Below are 21,576 nucleotides of genomic sequence, written 5' to 3'. Positions count from 1 at the left end.
TGTAGTTGGACATTTTGGGAAATATGTCTTGCAGCGAGTTAGACGAGAAGGTTGATACGACTCTCACGTTAGCAGTTAACTTAACAGAATAACAATAATAACTGTTTTATAATAAAGCACTGTTTTTTGTAAGAATTAAACAAACGAGATACAACATATTAATTCGTGAGCTTTATTTTGTTACCTTTGGACAGAGCAATGCTAGCTGTTTCCAGTATTTATGCTAAGCTAAGCTAAGCTAAGCATCTCGTGGCTGAGGCTGAGAGCGGGACCAATCTTCTTATAGCACTCTCTGCAAGAAACCCAATCATGGTGCACTCAGCATGCGTCAAATCCAGAACATTTATGGATCTAAACGTTTTTTCTGAACCACACCATATGAAAAATAAATAGTTTACGATATAATTTATGACATGTCATTGACATGAATCTATCAGATGCCGACTTTTATTTACAAACGTGACGAATAATAAAACTAGTCGTGAATGTATTTCCAGCTCGCACTTCTGCTTTTTCAATTCTCCAATTAATGAATGTGAATGAACCCATTTCCACCATGAATACATATCATTACCTGTAAGTCTAATAACAATACCTGTATGCTTCCAACCATACAATGAAAAGCTAAATTAGACCAGGACAAACACAGACATGATTAGATCAATAAATACATAAATAATACAATATGAATAAATAAATAACAGTTAAAAGAAGAAGACAAAAAATCCTCAGCAGAATGTTGATTTAACAAGTCAGAAAAGGGAAAGAAATAAGTGAAAACTTTCCATTTTCTTTCTTAGAATAAGAGACGCTTTGGGTTTCGTTTTGCAATAAAATGTCAGAACTAAGCAAAAACGTATGTCTGCTGTTATCAGCTGACAGGCAGAGATCAGAGAGTCGACCGCTGCACAATTCTTCATGTGGTGTAACGGTGAATATGTGAGGTTGTGAGGGGGGGGGGGGACAATATGGAGGGCAGAGTCTGTGTATATTTGTGTGTGTGTGTGTGTGTGGGCCCCTGAAACACCTCAAAGCCCCTTCAGGAGTAGATGGTGATGACCTCACGTCCACCTCCACGCACCAGGAGGACCCGATTGAGACCTTCAGTGAGCACCTCAAGGAACTCCATGTCTGAGAGACAAGCACAGTGAAGGAGAGTAGTTTTCTTACATGACATGAAAGTGTCAGTTAAAGACGGATTTATCCTTCGCTTTTACCTTAAGTATGTAGATATATATATTTTACATAAAAAAAACAATGTAACCATCAGGGCCCAGCTGCGTCTATTCCAGGTTCCTTGTCACACGTTTCATCTATAAGAGAGCGATTTCCCCTCTGACCTCCTTAAAGGGTTTTATTTAAATAACTGTTCAATGTCCAAACACGTGAAAACTATCCAATATTTCACAAAAACAGCAAAGATTCTAGTCGAGTCTAAAAAATGAAGACAGATATTTTTAGCAGAACTGTATGTTTGTATATAATAACCTCTAAGCTGTTTATGTTCGCTTTGCACAAAAGTTCTTAATTAAATGATAAAACACTTCTCATTTGTCAAGTATTTTAACACAGGAATATAGAATATATAGGCTTTACCATGTGGTCATTTCATATTGACTGTAATGAACAGAAAACATGCTATATCGCGATATGTATTGTTATTGAGATATGAGATGACCGATATCGGGACAGAAGACTTTGGTCATCGTGGGACCTGCAGTAACTGAACTGAACAGAGCAAAGTATACATTATACTGTGTTTATGATGTAGGATACAGTTTTCGTTGCCCACGCGGTTCTTGGGGGGTCCGGGCATGTTGAGCAGGACCAGTTTTGCCTCGTTGGACTTCTTTATGATGACCTCATTGAGCCGCATCGCCGTGTGCATCCGCCTCACGTCGTCCTGGCTCCTGATGCGACAAACAGAAAGCCGCATTAGTTCTTTGGTTCACAAATCAGGCTCTCAGCTGCTCAGTTCACACAGTGCGTCTTCCTCCAAAATAAAAGAAGAAAACTTACAAGTTCTCCCACTCCCTGCAGCAGCATGTTAGGGGGGGGGGTGAAATAATTCCAGTTAATTACCAACAGCACATGTGCATTTACAAGATCTGTGTTAGTTCATGGTTTACGTTTCGTTTGTTGCGCAGGAACCCAATGCATACATCCCAAGTCTCTTAATTGCATCCACGTTTCGCTCACTTGCGTTTTTTCCTTGAGTCTTAGGCCCAATCCCAATGTCCCCCCTGAGGCCTCAAACCCTGAACCCTCAAGGAGTAAATGTAATTTACTTACGGAAAGGGTTAATAAAGGGCTCAAAGGGTCTGCCAGAGAACCCCCAAACACAAAGACTTTATAGGAGCGCACCTCAACGTCTGTGAGTGTGGAGATCGGGAGTGGGTCGATACACACAAATATTTACCACTGACCCACGTGTGTGTGTGTCATGTGTCATGTGTGCTGCCTGTGCTGGGAGCTGAGCAGAGGACTGACGGGTCACTCACGGCTTCATGTCGAAGAGGTCCTTGCCGGCCTCCGGGTTCGCTGCCAAAGTGCTCTTCCCTTTCTCTGCGGCCGTGTTGTCCGTCCACGTGGCGGCGCCCCCCGCAGGCGCAGCGGGAGACGTGGGGCTCGTGGGGCTGGTTGGTGCCGAGGCGTTCTTACTGTGGATGAGCTGCACCTGTTTCGGGTTGGACACAGCCACAGACTGAGAGACAGACTGAGAGACAGACACCGCGACGTGACAGTGAAAGAGAGAAAAGAGACACTCATCAGTGTGGGAGAAACCCAGCGGCCACTCGGGACGAGATCTAACAATGACAGCAGATTCAGCCGGAGAACAAGAGGGTCAAGTTATTTGATCCTAAAACGGACCGTGGCAGCATTACCTCGTCTTCTGCTTGTTCTGCCACGCTGGCTGCTTCGTCCACGCTGTGCCGGGAGCGCGAGGCAGACAGGTCTTTACGCCGAATAGACCCACGGGATGAATCTGTAATGCTCTGGATCTGTCGTTATACAAATGAAAGGATTGAATTAGTTTTAATTTCCCTCTAGAATTCATTCTCACTTCCCTCAGATCAGTAAAAACAAGTCCAGACAACAACACCTTATTGTAAACCAATTCCCTGGCCGACAGCTGATATTTGGAGCGCACAGAGAGTTCATGAGAACGTTCACGGTCTTCTGTGCTCACCATTCGGTAAAAGGGGTTTTACAATGACACACGCCTTCTTTAGGTATCAAGGTTCCTCCAGTTAAGTGGAGTACGAACTTTTCTGCTTTACCTCTCTCTCCTTCTCGTTCTTGGTCAGATGCATCTGTTTGAGGATCTGTGACCGTTGTTCCATTACCAGTGTCTTCTCGTAGGTGTAGGCCGAGATGTCACCGTCGTGCTTTAAAGAGACGAATACATTTGTTCATTCATCACACAGACGTCAAGTCCTGAAACAGGAGTCATAACATGAAAGAAAGTTTGGTTCTATGGATGAAACAAATCTCAAAACAAAAGCTGTTTTTCATCTTCATCATCACCCTTATACAACCTCACATCAAAGACCGAAACTATCCCTTTGATCTCAATGAGATAGCCTGATCAAATGAAGATATAATGATAGTCCTCTCCTCTTGGCTTCCTTCTTGTTTGTAAACTCCGATTATGTGTCAGAGGAGTCTCTCACCATCTCCACCACTTCCACCGCAGCTTCGATGCGCAGGTGATAGAGGAAGGTGATGAGGTCTTTCTTCATCTGGATACTATTGTCATCCATCTGAGCCACAGTGAAAATGCGCATCTTGCACTTCCTCCACACCTGAAAACAGGAACATTCACAGCCGATGAACAACACGTTCTATTTTAAACCTCGACACTCTGCCCTTTGTAACTGGTGTTCGCTATTTAGTTTTCCTCAGACAAAATCACACCAAACAATCTCAAATGTAAAGAACGTTTCTTTGTGTCTTTGTTTCCCACCTTATGCTGTCGCAGCAGGAAGGGCAGCAGCATCAACATGCCTCCATCGTGGACAATCCACCACACGTCTATGTGGCCTTCGGTGAAGCGTTCCCCGTTGGACGGGTAGCTGGAGATATTCTTCGGAACCAACAAGGCCAGACTGGCTACAGTCGTCTCTCGGACCACCTCTGTGGAGGGACACAATGGATTTGGTATGAAGTACAATGAAGGGCCTGGGAAAGGGTTACCTCACTTTGTTTAATTCATCTACACCGGAAAAATATGATTTCTCTGGTGATGGTGATTGAGGCTGTAGAAACAGCCCATCTTCTCAGGTCATTTAGAGGCATCAGTATTAAATTGAGACTGTTTCATAATCAGTTAAAAGTTCCTCACAGTAACTTTAAAGAGCAATGCATTGTTTTGTGAACAAACCACATACATGCTCAATGACCAGGGTAATCAGATTCATTCAATAATATCCAAGACATCGATTATTTTACCAGTGTTTAAGACTGACCAATAAAGTCCCTAAACTGCTGGTGGTACTCAGGCTGTTTCCAGTTTCGGGGCCAGCTGACCAACACAGTGTTGTGCTTCAGACCTCCCAGTCCTCCAACCTGGATCAGGTGGGACGTCCCATCTCTCAGATTGGAGGTGATGACCACCTGAGAGAAACCCTTCACCTTCTCCATCTCCATCAACTTACGCAAAGACTGCAAATGCACAGAGAGCAAAAGACAGCTGTCACGGTCCTGACAGCTGTAGCGTGTGCCGCAGGTCATGTGACACGGAACAACTAATCACAGCTGGCAGATCTCTTCTCCTACTTCTGTAAATGTCTACACAGTGAAGATATGAAGTGTATCATTTTAGTGCATTGGTGCACCATCTGTCCCACAGACTGTTTCACTCCTTTCACCCTTTCTGTCGGACATCACAAAATCTGGGTAGCAATTCAGCCAAATTGACCTTTCGCTAAGTCCCGCCTTCAAACGCACAATGGCCAATCACGGGGTAGCATCGGCCAGCTGTGGATATTAATCCACTGTGGTTCTATCACAAGTCAAAGTGCATGCGTCAGAGATTGGAGGATGAACCTGATCTGCCCTCTGGGCCTCCGTGTAGTTGTCCAGGAAGGTTCCTTGAACTGAGGTGCCGACGATGGTCAGACCCTTCCCTGCTTTCAGCTGATTGGCCAGAGAGAGCAGACGAGGCTGCTCCACGTTCTGCTCCTCGTCCACGCTCACCAGAACCAGGATCTGAGGCCTGACGAAAGAAAACAAAGCAAAGCACCAAGTAAAAGACCATCTCATCTCAGTACGGTAAAGAAATGGTGTTTTAAACTTCAACCGGTGATACGAGTAGCACTGTTTTTGTGGACTGACCTCCAGTTCTTGGTGTGTGGCGGTCCTTCCTCCAGCCTCATGAGAGCAAAGCGTGCAGCGCTCAGAGAGATGCCACGTATCCCATCGCCCCACTCCTTCTCCGCTCTGTGACGCAGCACATCAAACAAAAACAAGCACAATTGAGCTGAAACAATAGCCACTGGCAGAATAAGTGGATGCACTGCAAAGAATACAAACCGGGTGAGAAACTTAAGTTGGTTGCTGCGATTCAATCGTACCTACTATGATTGCTTACCCGCAGAACTCAATGTATTTGTAGATGCAGGTGGCGATGCCCATGGCAATGATGGCGTAATACCAAGAGCAGATGAACATGAGCGACAGGCACAGGCTCATACCCAAGAAAGACAGAGCCCTGCAGGAGACAGGACATCACATGTTTGGTCTAAATCATTTCTGCCAGCTTCACACCTCTGGCTGGAACTCAACAATTACCACAGCTTATAAATAAACAGGTTTAATCCTCTGCTGTTAAACTCATGCTGGAGTGCAGACACAGCTCTGGTGAATATCGTCATTTCGTAGATGCTGTTACTTTGATTAAAATGCAAAGCAGGCATTACAGCACATGTTAGGTTTTCTGACACTGACCCCACACACTCACCAGTGGTAGAACTTAAAGCGCGGCCTCCAGTTTGGCGTCCTCAGCAAAGTCTGCAGGGCACAGGCCAGATTGACAAACATGTAGCACATCAAGAAGAACCTAAAGAGAGAGGAGGAGAAAATAAAAATAAAAATAAAAAGACAGCCCGCACAACAATGAACATAGTGTGTGTGTGTGTGTGTGTGTGTGTGTGTGTGTGTGTGTGTGTGTGTGTGTGTGTGTGTGTGTGTGTGTGTGTGTGTGTGTGATGTGCTCACATGGAGAGGATGGGTGCGACTGCATCCAGGGAGGCGATGATGATGCCAATCTCACAGATGCAAGCTGTGAGCAGAAGGGCCCAGGTGGGCTCCCCGTTGGCCTTGCCGTGTCCAAACACCTGCAGCAACATCAAAGGATTCAATTCAATCACGTTTCATTGCACCTCCTTGGACAGTACGCACTGTACAAATAAAGTATGGGATTTTAATCATCTATTAATGTGATGATCGTGTTTGTTTCTGCAGCCTAAAGCTACAGAAAGATTTGAATCAAACACACTAATGAACTAAAAATGTGTATTTACCGTAAATAAATCATTTGGAAGATAAATAAATAAAGCTCAATTTAAAAGCCAGATTAAAAAAGGTCTTGAGTTTGCCTCTAAAAATATCAACTTTCTCTGCAGCTCGCTGATGCGTTTAAAAAAAATAATAAAGACACATTTTAGTGCGACATGCGTACACACTCTAAGAAATGGGATGATGCCGTCTCGAGAGATGGCCTGCAGGAGCCGTGGAGCTCCGGTCAGACTCTGGAGTCCGGCTCCGCAGGTAGAGAAGAAGGAGCCGAACACAATGACCCACGGAGACGGCCATGCCAGAGTCCCAATCACCAGGTTACCATTGACCCCTTCACCAAACCTGTGGAGAGAGAAGACATAATCAGAAGCTGCAATAACAAACACTGACTCGCTGACCATTCATTCAGATAAACAAACGTCTTTTCAATGTTTTCAAACTGATATATAAGTGGATGTATGAACAATTGGTCCTTTACACAAATCTACATCACAAGACTCACTTGTCCCTGAGGACGACTCCTTCTATACAGGCTCCAAACAGCACAACAGTGGACATGTCTGGGGACAAGCTGTCAGGAAATGTATTATTGGAGATGTTTGATCCACATCACATGCCAAAGGTTTATGTAAAACCAGCAGGTTGAGCTCAGTGAAGGATACACACAATAGACGTGGTGGTGATGGCTGCAATGGTGCCGATGGGGATCGACCTCTGAGCATCACGCAGGTCTCCAGAGCGGTTGGAGCCCGCCATGATCCCTGTGACAGGAGCGAGATGAAACAATCAGGAGCTTTGTGCTTTGACAACCAGCAGGGAGAGGGAACGGGCCCGATTACAGTGTAGATCTCTGGTTTGAGTGCTTAGTATCAAGTCTAATTCCTTAATGCAGCCGCCCCAGTTAATTCTGCCCTCGGGTCTTTTTGCTGCATGTCATCCCCTCTTTCAACTTCCATGTCTGTATCTCTCACCAGCAAGTAAAGTAGAAACGGCCCAAAGAATAATTGTTCTTTCATGGTTCATCTCTACCTCGATCACAATACGTCTAATCCGTTGTTTACGTGGTGATCTTGAAGATGTTAAGTCACTCTATCTATCACCAAAAAGGTAACAAAATGGCGATTGTTGACACTGATGAAAATATTGCAATATATATACATGTGTAGTATTACAAACTGGATTCTGGACCAGAAACTCAAAGCACAGTTTCATAGAAATTCTAAATCAACCGGGACTGAAACCTTAAGGATTTCCATTTTACTCTAAAAATATAGATTCGAGCAGCTTTAAAGCTAAAGACGGCCCCCTCAATCGGGCGAGGACGTCCTCTTCTGCTGCTCACCTGTGACAGATGGGAAGTATATCCCGACCAGCAGGGTGAAGAAGCTGGTGATGTCAGCCAGGACGTAGCGGTTCGTGCTGGTCGGCGGATTGTCTGTATTCACGACTGATGCGAGCCCACGCTTCTCCAGGAACATCCCTTTTTCTAGGTAGTTCCCAAACAGGTTCTCTAAAAGACAGAGGGACGTTTAATTGAGCATGTGCGGTGGATTGATCCTCATCCTGATGATTGGTAGAGGGTGTCATCGATCAGGCATCGCTTACCTGCCAGGATGCCACTACCGACCCCCGGGATGCCCTGTATCTCTGTGACGTTGTTGTTGGTGAAGTATTCGTCACAAGTGGCATTGAGAGTGTCAGAATCACAGAAGGTCCTCCACAGGTTGGTGGTGACGGTTTCATTGTCTATCTCGACGAGCTTTGCGCAGACGTCGTATCCTTTGGAGAGGAGCGTTCGGTTTCCCAGGACGCAGACGCTGTTGAGAAAGTCGGCACGTCATCGTCACATTCCTCGGATCACCTCCGGGAGACTCTGAGAGGTGAACGAGCGAGTCACTTACGGGAAGACGGGGGGGTCGATGGCGGTCTTGATGACTCCGGCGTAAACGGCCACGATGGAGAGGATGACACAGGCCAGGAAGACCAGCGCCAGCTTGTTCACATATCTGACCCCGACAAACACCACCAGCACCATGAAGCTCAGCACGATGGTGCCGTACACCCGCATGTTGTTGAGGAGAGCCAACTCTGCCTCCTGGCCCTCCAGGCCCTCGATCTTAAAGATGGCTGCCTGGGGGATGATATAAATCTGAAGGAATGGAAAGACGGAGGGAGAAAGGGAAAGTAAAGGGAGGCGAAAAAACGGCGTGGTGGGGAAGGGTCGAAGCACGAGGAAATGACAATTAAATAGGACTATAGACGAACGATAGACAATATTTAAGGCTGTAAAGAGAATATTCTACTGACCAGCAGAATTTCAATGCAGCCCAGAATGTACATGGCTCCTGCAAAAGTGGTGCCCAAGTAGAAGCAGATCCCAACAGCGCCACCGAACTCGGGCCCCAGAGAGCGAGAGATCATGTAATATGAACCTCCAGCTGAGAGTCACAAACACACAGAAGAGTCGGTTTGCGTTCTCTCACACTCAAACACAGCAATACATCTCCTCTCAGGTATCCACTCACCTGGCACCACTCCATTTGTTGCAATGGCACTCATGGAGATGGCTGTGAGCATCGTCTGGAAAAAGCACAACAGAGGAGGTTTGGAATACATCTTAGGATAATAATTAGGACTTTAATAATAATCCGTTACTTGATTTAATCGACAGATCTGTAAAACTGCATTCCTCCACAAAAAATCACACAAAAGATATAGTTTATATGTTGTGTTTACCAGAGATGTGCCCTTAAGTGTCTCAATAAGTCATTTAGTGTCATAAAAGCATAAATAATGACAAACAGACTAAAGGAAGTTCAGTCAACTGAGACCATAAATTAGCCGTATTTTAATCGTCACCTTCTAAGGAACATTGTGCAGCATTTAGGGAGATCTATTGGCAGAAATGGAATAAAACATCAGTAAGCATGTTTTATTGAATCTATAATCACCTGAAACACCACAGTCCCCGACGCTGCTCTCATGATTCATTTTGTTTCTGAAGATACATTTGATTTTGTAGCGAGTAACGAAGGTTTCAGGGGAAATGTATCGGAGTAAAAGTATCACTTTTCTTTGCAAAATGTAGTGAAGTAAAAGTAAAAGTCAACAGAAATATCAGTAGTAAAGTAAAGTACAGATATCCAAAAAAAAGACTGAAGTACAGTAACGAAGTATTTCTACTTCGTTACTGTACACCACTGGTTTTAAGGAGGCAGTTAGACGCTGCGGTGGAGTTTGTCGGTCTCACACCGAGCGGACGGCTGCTCCAAAGACGAGGCGCCGCAATGGAAAACGGACGAGCAACGTTGGATTTCAGTCTGGAACAACTACAAGGGTTTGATGGGCTGATCTAAAGGGACCGGCTGAGCTTTCAAGGGTCAAAGGTTCTTTGATATTTGACAATCTGTTTTTAAATCACGTATAACATATTTCTATTGCAAACACACAATCAAGTGGAAACACACACAGAAACAGACTATTAGAAGAATATTATTACTGTCGCATTATGATTTGTTGAAATTTCTTTCTTCCTCTTTTCGATGTTTTTCGTTACTCATTTATCCTCACGTTTGTTTCCCCTTTCCACAGACAGTCATTGTGTTTGTTTCTGTTATTTCTGCCGCCGTGAAAGCCTCAAATGCTTTTATTTGAAACTGACTCCACACAACGATTATTCACCACACATCTTCCTCTGCATGCACATGTACAGTTGATCTCTTCTTCTCAGTAAAAATAAAAAAACCTTCCCATCTGTTTGTCATTCCTTCATCTTTATATTTGCACATAAAAAGACAAAACTAAATAATAATAATCAGAAAAACCTGCCCATTGGTATGCCACTCCTTTATCTTCACAAAAGTAAGAATAATAAAAAACCTTGCCATATGTCACAAATAAAATAAAATAAAAAACATGAAAAAGGGTATGTGTGCTGAGGAACCACTTTAAGATGTATTTGGTGGATGGATGTTTACAGCTCTAGTGTAAATAATTGTAAAATTACAAATGAACCACGCATATTTTAATACATTTGTTTTCTGAGTGGCCAAAGAGCCGTCGCGTTTCCCAACAAATATGCAACAGCAGATCTACAGTTCCACTCACCGTGGAGCAACACATGAAGACAATTATGAAGGAGCCGAAGACGCCTCCGACCCCGACCATCCAAGTCATCCGCAGGAAGAGGATCACCCCAAAGATGTTCTGGATGCACGGCAAGTACACGCCCATCAGAGTGCCCAGCTGTGGAGCCTGAGAAGCACAAACGAGGAAAGCGATTCGTCAAAGTTTTTGTGTCTTAGTTTTCAGTCTACGTGGATTGAAACACGGGGGTTATAATCGGGGAAGTAGTGCACTTTGTTGTTCAGTCTCTGTCTGCTGAAATAGATTCTGCCTTTGAAATGAATGAAATGAGGTCCAACTATTTCATTAGAAAGAAAGGGGTTTATTCTTTTCAAACACAAAGAGAAGACGACAAGCTCTTTGTTCGATTGAAAAGGGTTTATTTCCTCTGAGCTGCAGAGAAGTAAGAAGATAAATGTTCGTCGGCCAATCTGCTGGCTGGCAGCGACCAATTCAAACAAAGTATAGTTTGCACAATAAATAGCAAACATGTATCCATCGATCTCTTTTTTTGTTGCTGAGAGTTACAGTCCTCAAAATTCTGCATGTATATTGTTGGTCATCTAAAAATGTCTTATTTTGTGTTCCTGTTGTACTTTGCTCCACCTTCTCGTCTCACTTCTGGTTGCAAAAAAACCCCAAGATGGAGACGACCAAAAACCAAGATGGCGACGTCCATAATGCCAAACTTGAGGCTTCAAAACTGTAGGTGACGGGTGACGTCACAGTGACTCCGTCCACTTCTTATACACAGTGTATGGCGTGGACCCATAAGGACGTGTTTATTAAACTCTTAGCTTCATGATATTTTTGGAATGACTGGATCACACGCAGGACTCTACCTTGACAGGCTTTTTCGACGGACGCGCCCCCTCCTCGTTATTCTCGGCCTCTTCGTGCTCTTTGCTGCCCGTCGGCAGGTTGGAGTAGTTGGCCAGACTGCCGAGCAAAGAGGAGACCATTGGACTGGTATCCATCTCCTCCTGCAGGGAACAGAAACACACAGTTATATAAGATACATCTCTGAGTGACATGCAAACTCGAGGTTTCACGTTGTTGAAACGGATCCCCACCTCAAACAGAGCCATGTTCTTGCCGTCATACTGCTGGCTCTTGCCCGCGTCTCTGGCTGCACTGCTGTTGATGAAAGGACTGCTCTCTTTGGGGTTCCCGTCACCTGAAAACACAGAAGCACCAGCTAGCAGACGTGGAGCAGAGTCTTCTTCACGCACAGCTGCTCACGGAAACATTATGTAGTTATGACGACGACAAAATGAAGAGTAGATCGTTAACGAATCAAATTAGAGTGTTGAAATGTTCCATCATTTGGTGTTTCACGAGTAGCTGTAAAATCGTTACAGGAGCAAAGACGGAGAACTGGAGGATTTGATTTGGTTTCCATCTGGAAGACTTAGAATATGACATTTTGGTATTTGAAGCTTTTGACCGTCTCACACTGTGTGATACGGGCACGATGTCATTTGCTCTCCCAATTGTTGTTGTTTGGAATATGAATATTGACGTAAAAACAAATGAAATATGAACGTCAGTGATACATTCAGTATGTGTCTTGACAGATAAGTTGCTATATCAACAACCAAATGTGATCCAGGCAGCTTTACATCTCATACGTTGCATATTAGGAGAATACAAACACACTTTCAGGCTTCAGACACATCATCAAAGCTTGCTGGCACGTTTCCTCTCGCTACAGCAGAATACTCACTAAAGAGGTCTTTCATTGAGGCGTTTAATTCATTTGTGAGTTCCAGTTGCTATGCAGACTTCTTCTAATGATGTCACACTGAAGCAAGAACGTAATCTATTTTAAATCCTACTCAGTGTGAAATCGGAGCCGATTGCATCCTCCACAAAATAATAAAAGCTGCAGGTGAGCTGTTGAATCGGTGTATTTCACCCCCCCCCCCCCCCCCCACAAATGTCGACAATAAAGTTTAATTTACACGCTTTCCAAAAACACACCTCACTTCTTCTTCTCACACTAAATCCCACCGACCTCATCCTTCAGTGAGTGAACTCGGAGTGTAATCAACCAGCCAGAGGTGTCGCTGACATTGATCTCCTGATCCATTACTGTGACGGATGAGGTTAAATCCGTCAGTGTCTGGATCAAAGCACCACTGTGCTGCTCTGGAGCTCTCTCTTCACAAATGTGAGGGTAAAGCTCTGCTCCCCCTGTGAGGGCTCAGTGTGAAACCTCACAGATTATGAACCACATCTGACTTCATGCCTGTGGAAATTGTGGAAATTAAATCAGAGCCCTTTTTCCCCAGCAAGTCTTCTTAACTCAGCCCACAAAGGCATCGATTCAGCAGAAATTGGACCACATGCACTGGGAAGACCTCCAACTTTCTAAAGCATTTTCCAGCCACAGAAATTGTTTGGGTTTCTTTCCAAAGGAACGAAACCGTAATCCCCAATATTACTGGTTTTAAAACGAAATGCAGATGACACACTACTATTTAATTTTCCTTGACAATTGACAGTTTTATTTATTAAAGCAGAAGAGGACAACAAAATGTTGATTAATAACTGATTTATTCGTAGAATTGTAATTGATTAATGTTCAGTCAATCGATTACAGAAGATATCATCAATGCTGCCTTCAGGTTTTACTGTTTTACTGTCACTGAGTCATTCTGTCATTCATATTACTAAAATATTTTCAAACTTTGACTCCTGATAACTTGCTCCAACCTGGACGGTTTAAAGCTCTTTTCAGGCAATTAAAAGAAAACCAGGAGGAGAAACAGACCACAGTGATCCCTCAAACATCTCTATCAACATATGAGCATCAATTTTAAGACTTGACGCCTGGTTTACAAAGCTGTTAATATGGATCAGATTAACTCTTTACAGCATGAAAGAGTCCCAAATATATTAGATTACCTCGAACATTATGTGCATCTAACAGTATATATTAGACATTAGTTAGATATGTATTGTATTTGTAATAAAAAATTCTGTTCTGTTACTATTTTATGATTCTCTTAATCACTTTAATTTGACACAAGAGGGAAGCTGCACAGGATACAGATTCAGACAACAGATCATCTGGAAAAAAACATGTTTTCAAAGATGAGTCAGCTGGTCTGACAGCTTACCTGGGGGCTGCAATGCAGCAAGAAGAAAACATTTTTAGTCCAGACAACCCAGTTTCCCTTTCATTATAACTCAGGAGAATCATTGGCCGGGAGATAAAAGAGTGTCAAAGGTGACCTACATAGATGCATTCCTGCAGCTGAAGAGAACTAGGTTCATGTGGGTGTGAACGGCACTTGAGACGGATCTGTATTCAGTTGTAAAAGCTTCTGAGAATATGCAGAAAACATTCATGTCCACAGCAAGTTTCTGCCCCAGGATGAGCTCTTTTGTGCTCCTTTGTCTGTATGCAATGCACTAAAACTAGTTTCTAATGCACCTCTAGAACACAACATTGCTTTAATCTTCAGCCCGTTGCTTAGTGTGTGCAAGGAGGAAGAGTTCATTGGCTTATGTGTAATAAGGTCTTAATGAAATGATGCAGTTGAAATTGGAAGTAAATAAGTGAAGACTTAACGGCTCAATCGCTCATGTGTTACTTTGTAAATCTGAAATTAATATTCTTCTCTTTTAATATAATCAAAGAGAAATTCATCCTGTGGGTATCTTGAACCATCTGTATCAAATTTCATGGCAATGCATCCGATAGTTGTTGACACATTTTACTTAAAGGCAAATATATCTCGGGCCATATGCAAATTTAGGGGCGATTCATGTGACTAGCAACACTAACGACTCACGTCACCAGTAAGGGACAAACGATTCATGTGACTAGCAACACTAATGACTCACGTCACTAGTAAGGGACAAACGATTCATGTGACTAGCAACACTAACGACTCACGTCACTAGTAAGAGACAAACGATTCATGTGACTAGCAACACTAACGACTCACGTCACTAGTAAGGGACAAACGATTCATGTGACTAGCAACACTAACGACTCATGTTACCAATAAGGGACAAACGATTCATGTGACTAGCAACACTAACGACTCACGTCACAAGTAAGGACACATGATTCACGTGACTAGCAACACTAACGACTCACGTCACTAGTAAGAGACAAACGATTCATGTGACTAGCAACACTAACGACTCACGTCACTAGTAAGAGACAAACGATTCATGTGACTAGCAACACTAACGACTCACGTCACTAGTAAGGGACAAACGATTCACGTGACTAGCAACACTAACGACTCACGTCACTAGTAAGGGACAAATGATTCACGTGACTAGCAACACTAACGACTCACGTCACTAGTAAGGGACAAACGATTCATGTGACTAGCAACACTAACGACTCACGTCACTAGTAAGGGACAAACGATTCACGTGACTAGCAACACTAACGACTCACGTCACTAGTAAGGGACACACGATTCACGTGACTAGCAACACTAACGACTCACGTCACTAGTAAGGGACAAACGATTCATGTGACTAGCAACACTAACGACTCACGACTCACATCACTAGCTGGTGACAAAATGTCAACATTAAATTTTAGTTTTGCGCGGGACACAAACGCAGGTCTCTTTGGTCGGAAGACCTCCACCACACCGCCCACACGGCCTGAGGAGACACACGTCACATACTCTCACAGTCCACTAAGCTGCGGGAGGGTTTACAGTGGAGTTGGTGGAAAGCCCGCTACATAGCACATTGATTTCTGATGTGGAGAGGCACCGACAATCTGGGAGTGAGAACAGATTGTAAATTACAACGATTCGTCCATGTGTTTATGCTTGAGGGAGATGTTTGTGTCCAGATAGTAATCTGTCCAGAAGGAAACTGCTCAATTACTAAAAAGAAGAGAAGAAGAACAGACAAGTTTGTGATTCTAATGTTCAGCAGATTTACCGTAAATGATTTGTTCTGCCACTAATGTTTTGTCCTCAGGACAGACAGACCAATATGACTCATCGATAAGAAGTGATCGCCTCAGAAAGATGACATCGCTGCCGAATTACAAGATCTGAAAATGTCTGTAACGGTGCCGCAGAGTCGTGACTGTGACTCGACCGCAGCGTGCAGATGAAAAGCGGGACGGTGTAGATTTGTACCCTTGATGTGACACGGCTATTACAAAATGAACAGTTTATAGCGGCTTTTAAAAGCTTAATAGGACGCAGGCTCAAGGGGATTATCCAGCAGCTGCTGGAGGCCACAGAGGCCGGCGGAAACCAACTTCTGCATGTGAGAGGACGGCACCAATCAGCTGCACGGCGTCACAATTACATCAACACGTACCTCATCCATTTTCCCCTCGCCTGCTGTAACTGGGGAATTAAAAGCTAATTCCATGAAGTCATTTGTTTAATTTAAACCTGTCTGCTGACTGACACTCTCTCTCACTGTCTGTCGGCCTGCCGGTGTTTCTGTCTCTCGGGCAGATTGTAGTCAGCAGGGGTGAGACTGAAATGTGACGCTGTGGGCCAAAAGTGGATCGACTTTAAATGTAAAAGTTGCCATTAAAACAGAATGGAGGAGAGAATATTGAGATAAAAGGTGCAATGTGTGGTACAACCAAAGATGCTCTATAACAAAGATGACTCATTACAGGCTCCTACAAGGGTTTGAAATGTTATTCACTTCCTGTCTCCTAACTGGTTGCATCTGACTATGGAGCCAAACGAATGTTAATAATCTGTCTTCCCTTTCATTTCTCCCACTCGTCTCTTAAAGGGGAGTAGTGATGGCGAACCGGAAACGGACTCTCCGTGTGCCGTCAACAAACACAAAAACAATTTGACGATTCTCATTTTTAGGTGGTTCTGCACTAAAGTACAATAAGAACCGCATCAATTATTTTTTAGCAACAGAAATTTGGTTCACACTTTCACGTTCCTCTTTGGGTAAAATTCCAATCACTTTGGTGATCCCTGAACTTTTCATCAGTTCAACAGCGCTGGAGTCTGGAGTCAGTGTAAACCATCAAAAAGTCCAAATGTTATCCTTTTACTTTGTTGTTGTAATCCATACAAATTCACATCAATTCAAATTCAAATCATAAGGAATTAAAAGATCAAGATTAAAACAAATCTTGTCATTATCAGTTTTAATGATTATACAGTATTATACAGTAAGCTGCTCGGGTCATAATTAATCTCTAATATCTAGTTATGTTGTTGTGAAAACATCTCCTTCAAACAAATGTATTTGTTGACGTTTCTCACCAAAACTACATTTTCCGAGATTACATTTAAACACATCATGGATAACGTTGTAATTTACCTTCGCCCAATAGTACTCATTTCTACTGAACAGAGCCTGAACGCATCATGATGTAACCGAACGGAACCTTTGTTCGTTGGCCATCATGCATAATGAATGCATGCTCGTGCTTCCAAAAGTGTCTTCTCTTGAACCAACATAAAGGCTCTGCAGTCTCTCCAACACGTACGAGCTTGTTCGTCAGAGAGAATAACACTCCTGGTGACGATTGGTTCCTTGTTTAACTCGGCTGCTAATGAGAACGTCTTCCTGTGTTTGTTCCTGTGTTTGTGAGCCAGGAGAGGGTTGGATGTGGTGAGAAGATGCTACATACACACACACACACACACGCACGCACACACACACACACGCACACATTTATAAGTGTACACACAGCCAAGGCCCGTTCAGAACGAGAAGAATATTATTTGGTCTGGGAACTACTCATAAAAAGAACTTCAACGCTACGCTTCCTTTGGACTTCTGCAATACACCAGCCATTATATACAGGCCATTATATACAGGCCATTATATACAGGCCATTATATACAGGCCATTATATACAGGCCATTATATACAGGCCATTATATACAGGCCATTATATACAGGCCATTATATACAGGCCATTATATACAGGCCATTATATACAGGCCATTATATACAGGCCATTATATACAGGCCATTATATACAGGCGGCAACCTCCGGTTTTGAAGAGTGATGCCAATGTGAAAATGTCTAAAACGTGCATTCTCTCTAGTGTCCACCAGGGGGCGACTCCTCTGGTTGTATAGAAGTCTATAGAAAATGACTCTACTTCTCTCTTGATTTATTCCCTCAGTAAACATTGTAAACATGAGTTTATGTCTCAATCTCTAGTTTCAAGTCTTCTTCAACACAGCATGATGTTCATTTAGTACATTATGGTCCATTTAGAGTCAAACAGACCATAAAGTAGGGGATGCTTTAGGGCGGGGCTACACGGTGATTAACAAGTCGCTGCCCTACCAGAGCCGTATACAACGTCACTCCTCCGATGTCCTAATATGGTCACTGCTGTTCATCGGTTGCAAAAACAACAACAAGATGGCGACGGCCAAAACGCCAATCTCAAGGCTTCATCACAGCAGTCCACAAAGCACTGGGTGACATCACGATGACTACGTTCACATCTTATGTACAGTCTGTAACTATATAATTGCGTGACACAAGTCAGGGCTCCTCATGGTCACAACGGGCCTAAAGTCTGGTTCACAGGAAAAAACACCAGGGCCAGACTTCACAGTAGGTAGCTGCCTGGGGACGAAGTCGGATGAGAATGTGTTGCTGTGACTCAGAAAGTAGAGCAGGACGTTCTTTATTAATCACAAGATTGGCACTTCGATACCAGGCTCCATGCACATGTCAAAAAGTGCTTGATCAAGACACTGAACCGCAAGTTGGTCCCGAAGGGCTCGCAAAAATGCACACGTGAATGGCTGAACGAGAAGCACATTATAAACCGCTTTTTCCGTAAAGTAGAAAGACGCTATATAAATACAGCCTGTGTTTGTTTGTCCTCAGTCACCGGGTCACAAAGATTAACTCTCCTCCCTTTGAGCTTCAGCCGGTGATACAGCTCAGCATGGTGCAGATTCAGGGCGGCAAGTAACAGCAATGACAATAGATTTCTATGGGACTGAACTGCTAGTACATGCTGTACTGTACTGAACCGATTATGTGCTCACAAGCAGCATGAGAGACGCACACACCTTCAGAAAGTATCGACTCACACTACATGTGGTCAAGGTTACAACATTCTGTATTTGTGTGCTTCATCGCTAAAATGTTTGATTTATGTCGTTTTTTATTTACATTTTATTAACTTTGACATGTAGTTCTCATTCTAAATGGGGGAACTGCAAAAAAACACAGTTGTTAATAAGTGCATAGTTAACTGCTATAAACGCATAATAAAGCAACAAAAATGCTAAGTAGGTTTAATAAGGACACAATAGAAAAGTTAGTTAACACGAGTGTGATGCTAATATAAAAAATACAAGAAACTCATAAATTGTTAACAATTTTCTTTGAAGTGCTGATAAATGTTTTATAATGCCGATGATGCTGTTATTAACACTTATATAGTCTTACTAACACAACAACATTAATAAGCATCTTATAAGGACTTATGAAGGCCTGATCACCTATTAACATATGACAACGACCTTAATATAAACATCTCTGTCCCCAGACTTCAACTCTCAAATGACTTTACTGTAAATGTTTTAATTCAAAATGTTATCCAAAAAGCATCTCAAAAGCCACAAAGAAGTGGATTTATTCGTCTGCTTTTTGTTAACGTTTTTCTGTTTTGCATCTTCCTGCATGAGTATTTGTTTTCATCTGTCAGCTCCTGTATTGTTATAAAACCCTCACTTCTGACCCTGCATTACTCACACATGGTGTCATTACATGCTTTCATATAAACCCCACCAAAAGTGTAGCATTGAGATGGTCCTGCACCAGCTGCTCCAGATGATACCAGCAGTGTTCTGGTGGCTTCAGCTCCATTGTGACCCGACAGCGCTGTGAACATGGAGTGAGTGACTGCTGCTCCAACCATTTTAAAGACTCTGCTGTTGGTTTGTCGGCCTGCTGATGCACTCGGGATGGACACTAAACTATGTAGTAGTGTTGTAATAGATTGTATTGTATTGATCTGAGTTTAACTGAAGAAAGTCTTGACAGTTTTTAACATCTGTAACCCAGGATTGTGTTTGGATCAGTTGTTTTATGTTGCTGGAGTCAAAAGAGAAACAGATCTGAGAGTCTTCAGAGTAAAAATGGAAACTGATGTTGGGACGATGTCCTTAAAGGGATAGTTCACCCAAAACTAAAAACATACAGATATTCCTCGTACCTGCAAACTGCACGTGTTGCTCTGCACCTTAAACATATTGCAATATATACGGCTGTTTTCAGTCCCGGCCCCTCAGCGGTGGAATGAACTCCCCACTGACGTCAGGACAGCGGAGTCGCTGCCCATCTTTCATCAGGCTGAAAACTCACCTCTTCAAGAAGGCCTCCCCTGAGCCTTCCACTCAGCACTTACTTAGCACCTATTGTATTCATACTGGCTTATTGCACTTATTCTATTGATATTAGTTTGTGGCACTTATTGCATTCGTTTGTTTCTGCGCTGTACGTTGGTGCTGGTTTATGCTCTTAGATGCTTGTTTGAAGAAAGGACATGCACTCATGACTTCTGGTGACTACGATCGAAAACCGATGTTGAATACACTTATTGTAAGTCGCTTTGGATAAAAGCGTCTGCTAAATGACTGTAATGTAATGTGATATGGAAAAGTGAAGACATATTTGGTTACACTTGTATGCACACACACACACACACACACCATTATGAATGGCAGATATTGCCCCTGGCGAGATGTTCTTGATGGCGAGCGACATGGAAGACGCTCTGCAGGGGCTGCACTCCGTCCGCTGGAAACTGTTTGTATTAGAGTTCTACAAGTGTTTGACACGGACGTGTGCGGATGTAGGCACCGGGGCCACATCTGAAGCACATCTAATGCACCAAGATGTCAGATTTACCCCTCCACATGACCATGAACAGCAGAAAACAGAACTTGTTTCCATTCTCTCAACATGTGTGTAATATCTGCTTCCGATCAACCTCAGACTACCCAGAGCGGACAGAGTTTCCCCCTTTTTCCATCCCTCTCTCTCTTCACACACAATAAAAGGCAGACGAAATGACATGATCTCATTCCCCTAACTTTACCCGACTCACACGTGTGCACTGGAATATTCAGCACCCACACTGACACTCACACACACACACACTCACGTCACATACACATCCATCCTCCGTCACTCACCCTGGCTGTTGGGTTCCCCCTCTCCCTGCTCGCCGTCCGTCATGTTGTTCAGCATCCTCTCTCTCTCTCTCTCTCTCCTCAGGTTGTGCACTCTGAGCACGGCTCCTGATCCCGTTGCTTAGAAAAGAAAAGCCGGATGCTGGGTTGGCTGGAGCCAACCGGGAGATGCTGCTTCTACTTTTTGCGTCTCACTGCCTCTTTTCGTAGCTCAGTAAAAAAAAAAAGAAGAAAAAAAAGTGGCAATTTTTCATCCTCTCTTTGACTTGTCTTGTCTGTTGCGTGATGCCATGTGCCTCTCTCTCGTCACAGGAGGATGGAGAGACGGAGAGGCTGCAGGGGGAGAGTTGATGATGGTGCTTGGTGTCACTCACGTGCACGCTCTCGGCCTCTGTGCGCCACTCGCCACCCAGTCAGTTTAAGCCCAATGACTCACGTATTCAGGAGGTATTATCCCTCCCTCCCTCCCTCACGCACGTTCACCATCATCATCCATCTCATGATGAAAAAAGGGGGATGGCTGGAGAGGGATTGAGAGACAGAGGAGATGCACGTCAGCTGACAAAGTACTGCCTCCGGAGATTAAGCATCTCTTTTCTTTTCAAATGGAGAATGCGATTCCATTTCATCCCTCTTTTGTTATTTTGCCCCTTATCCTGCGTCTCTCTTTTATGTTCTCCTGCGTGACCGTGGCCCATTATCTGTAGAAGGGCTGCAGGCAGCACTTGTATAACTCATTGAAATTAAAATGCAGCACCGTTACCTCACAGA

At 43.6% G+C, this 21,576-nt stretch overlaps 1 protein-coding gene across 1 annotated transcript; it reads right to left on the bottom strand.

The window, feature by feature from the left end:
• Positions 1-1,009: 1,009 nt before the first annotated feature.
• slc12a5b (solute carrier family 12 member 5b) lies at positions 1,010-20,863 on the bottom strand (the record flags this gene model as incomplete). Its single annotated transcript, XM_079272891.1, has 26 exons — positions 1,010-1,131; positions 1,777-1,910; positions 2,020-2,034; positions 2,502-2,704; positions 2,886-3,002; positions 3,282-3,389; positions 3,675-3,806; positions 3,968-4,137; positions 4,470-4,665; positions 5,050-5,218; positions 5,338-5,442; positions 5,594-5,713; positions 5,963-6,061; positions 6,220-6,338; positions 6,687-6,861; positions 7,022-7,079; positions 7,182-7,280; positions 7,862-8,029; positions 8,125-8,336; positions 8,421-8,668; positions 8,827-8,957; positions 9,045-9,099; positions 10,627-10,773; positions 11,487-11,627; positions 11,718-11,821; positions 20,809-20,863. The coding sequence occupies 26 exons, from the start codon at positions 20,861-20,863 to the stop codon at positions 1,040-1,042; spliced, it is 3,372 nt and encodes a 1,123-aa protein (XP_079129017.1). The 3' UTR covers positions 1,010-1,039.
• Positions 20,864-21,576: the final 713 nt, after the last annotated feature.

The sequence above is a fragment of the Melanostigma gelatinosum genome, assembly GCF_949748355.1.
Source record: "Melanostigma gelatinosum genome assembly, chromosome: 8".
Lineage (NCBI taxonomy): Eukaryota > Metazoa > Chordata > Actinopteri > Perciformes > Zoarcidae > Melanostigma > Melanostigma gelatinosum.
Note: the sequence above shows the minus strand (reverse complement) of the source record. Positions and strands in the feature narration are given on the sequence as shown.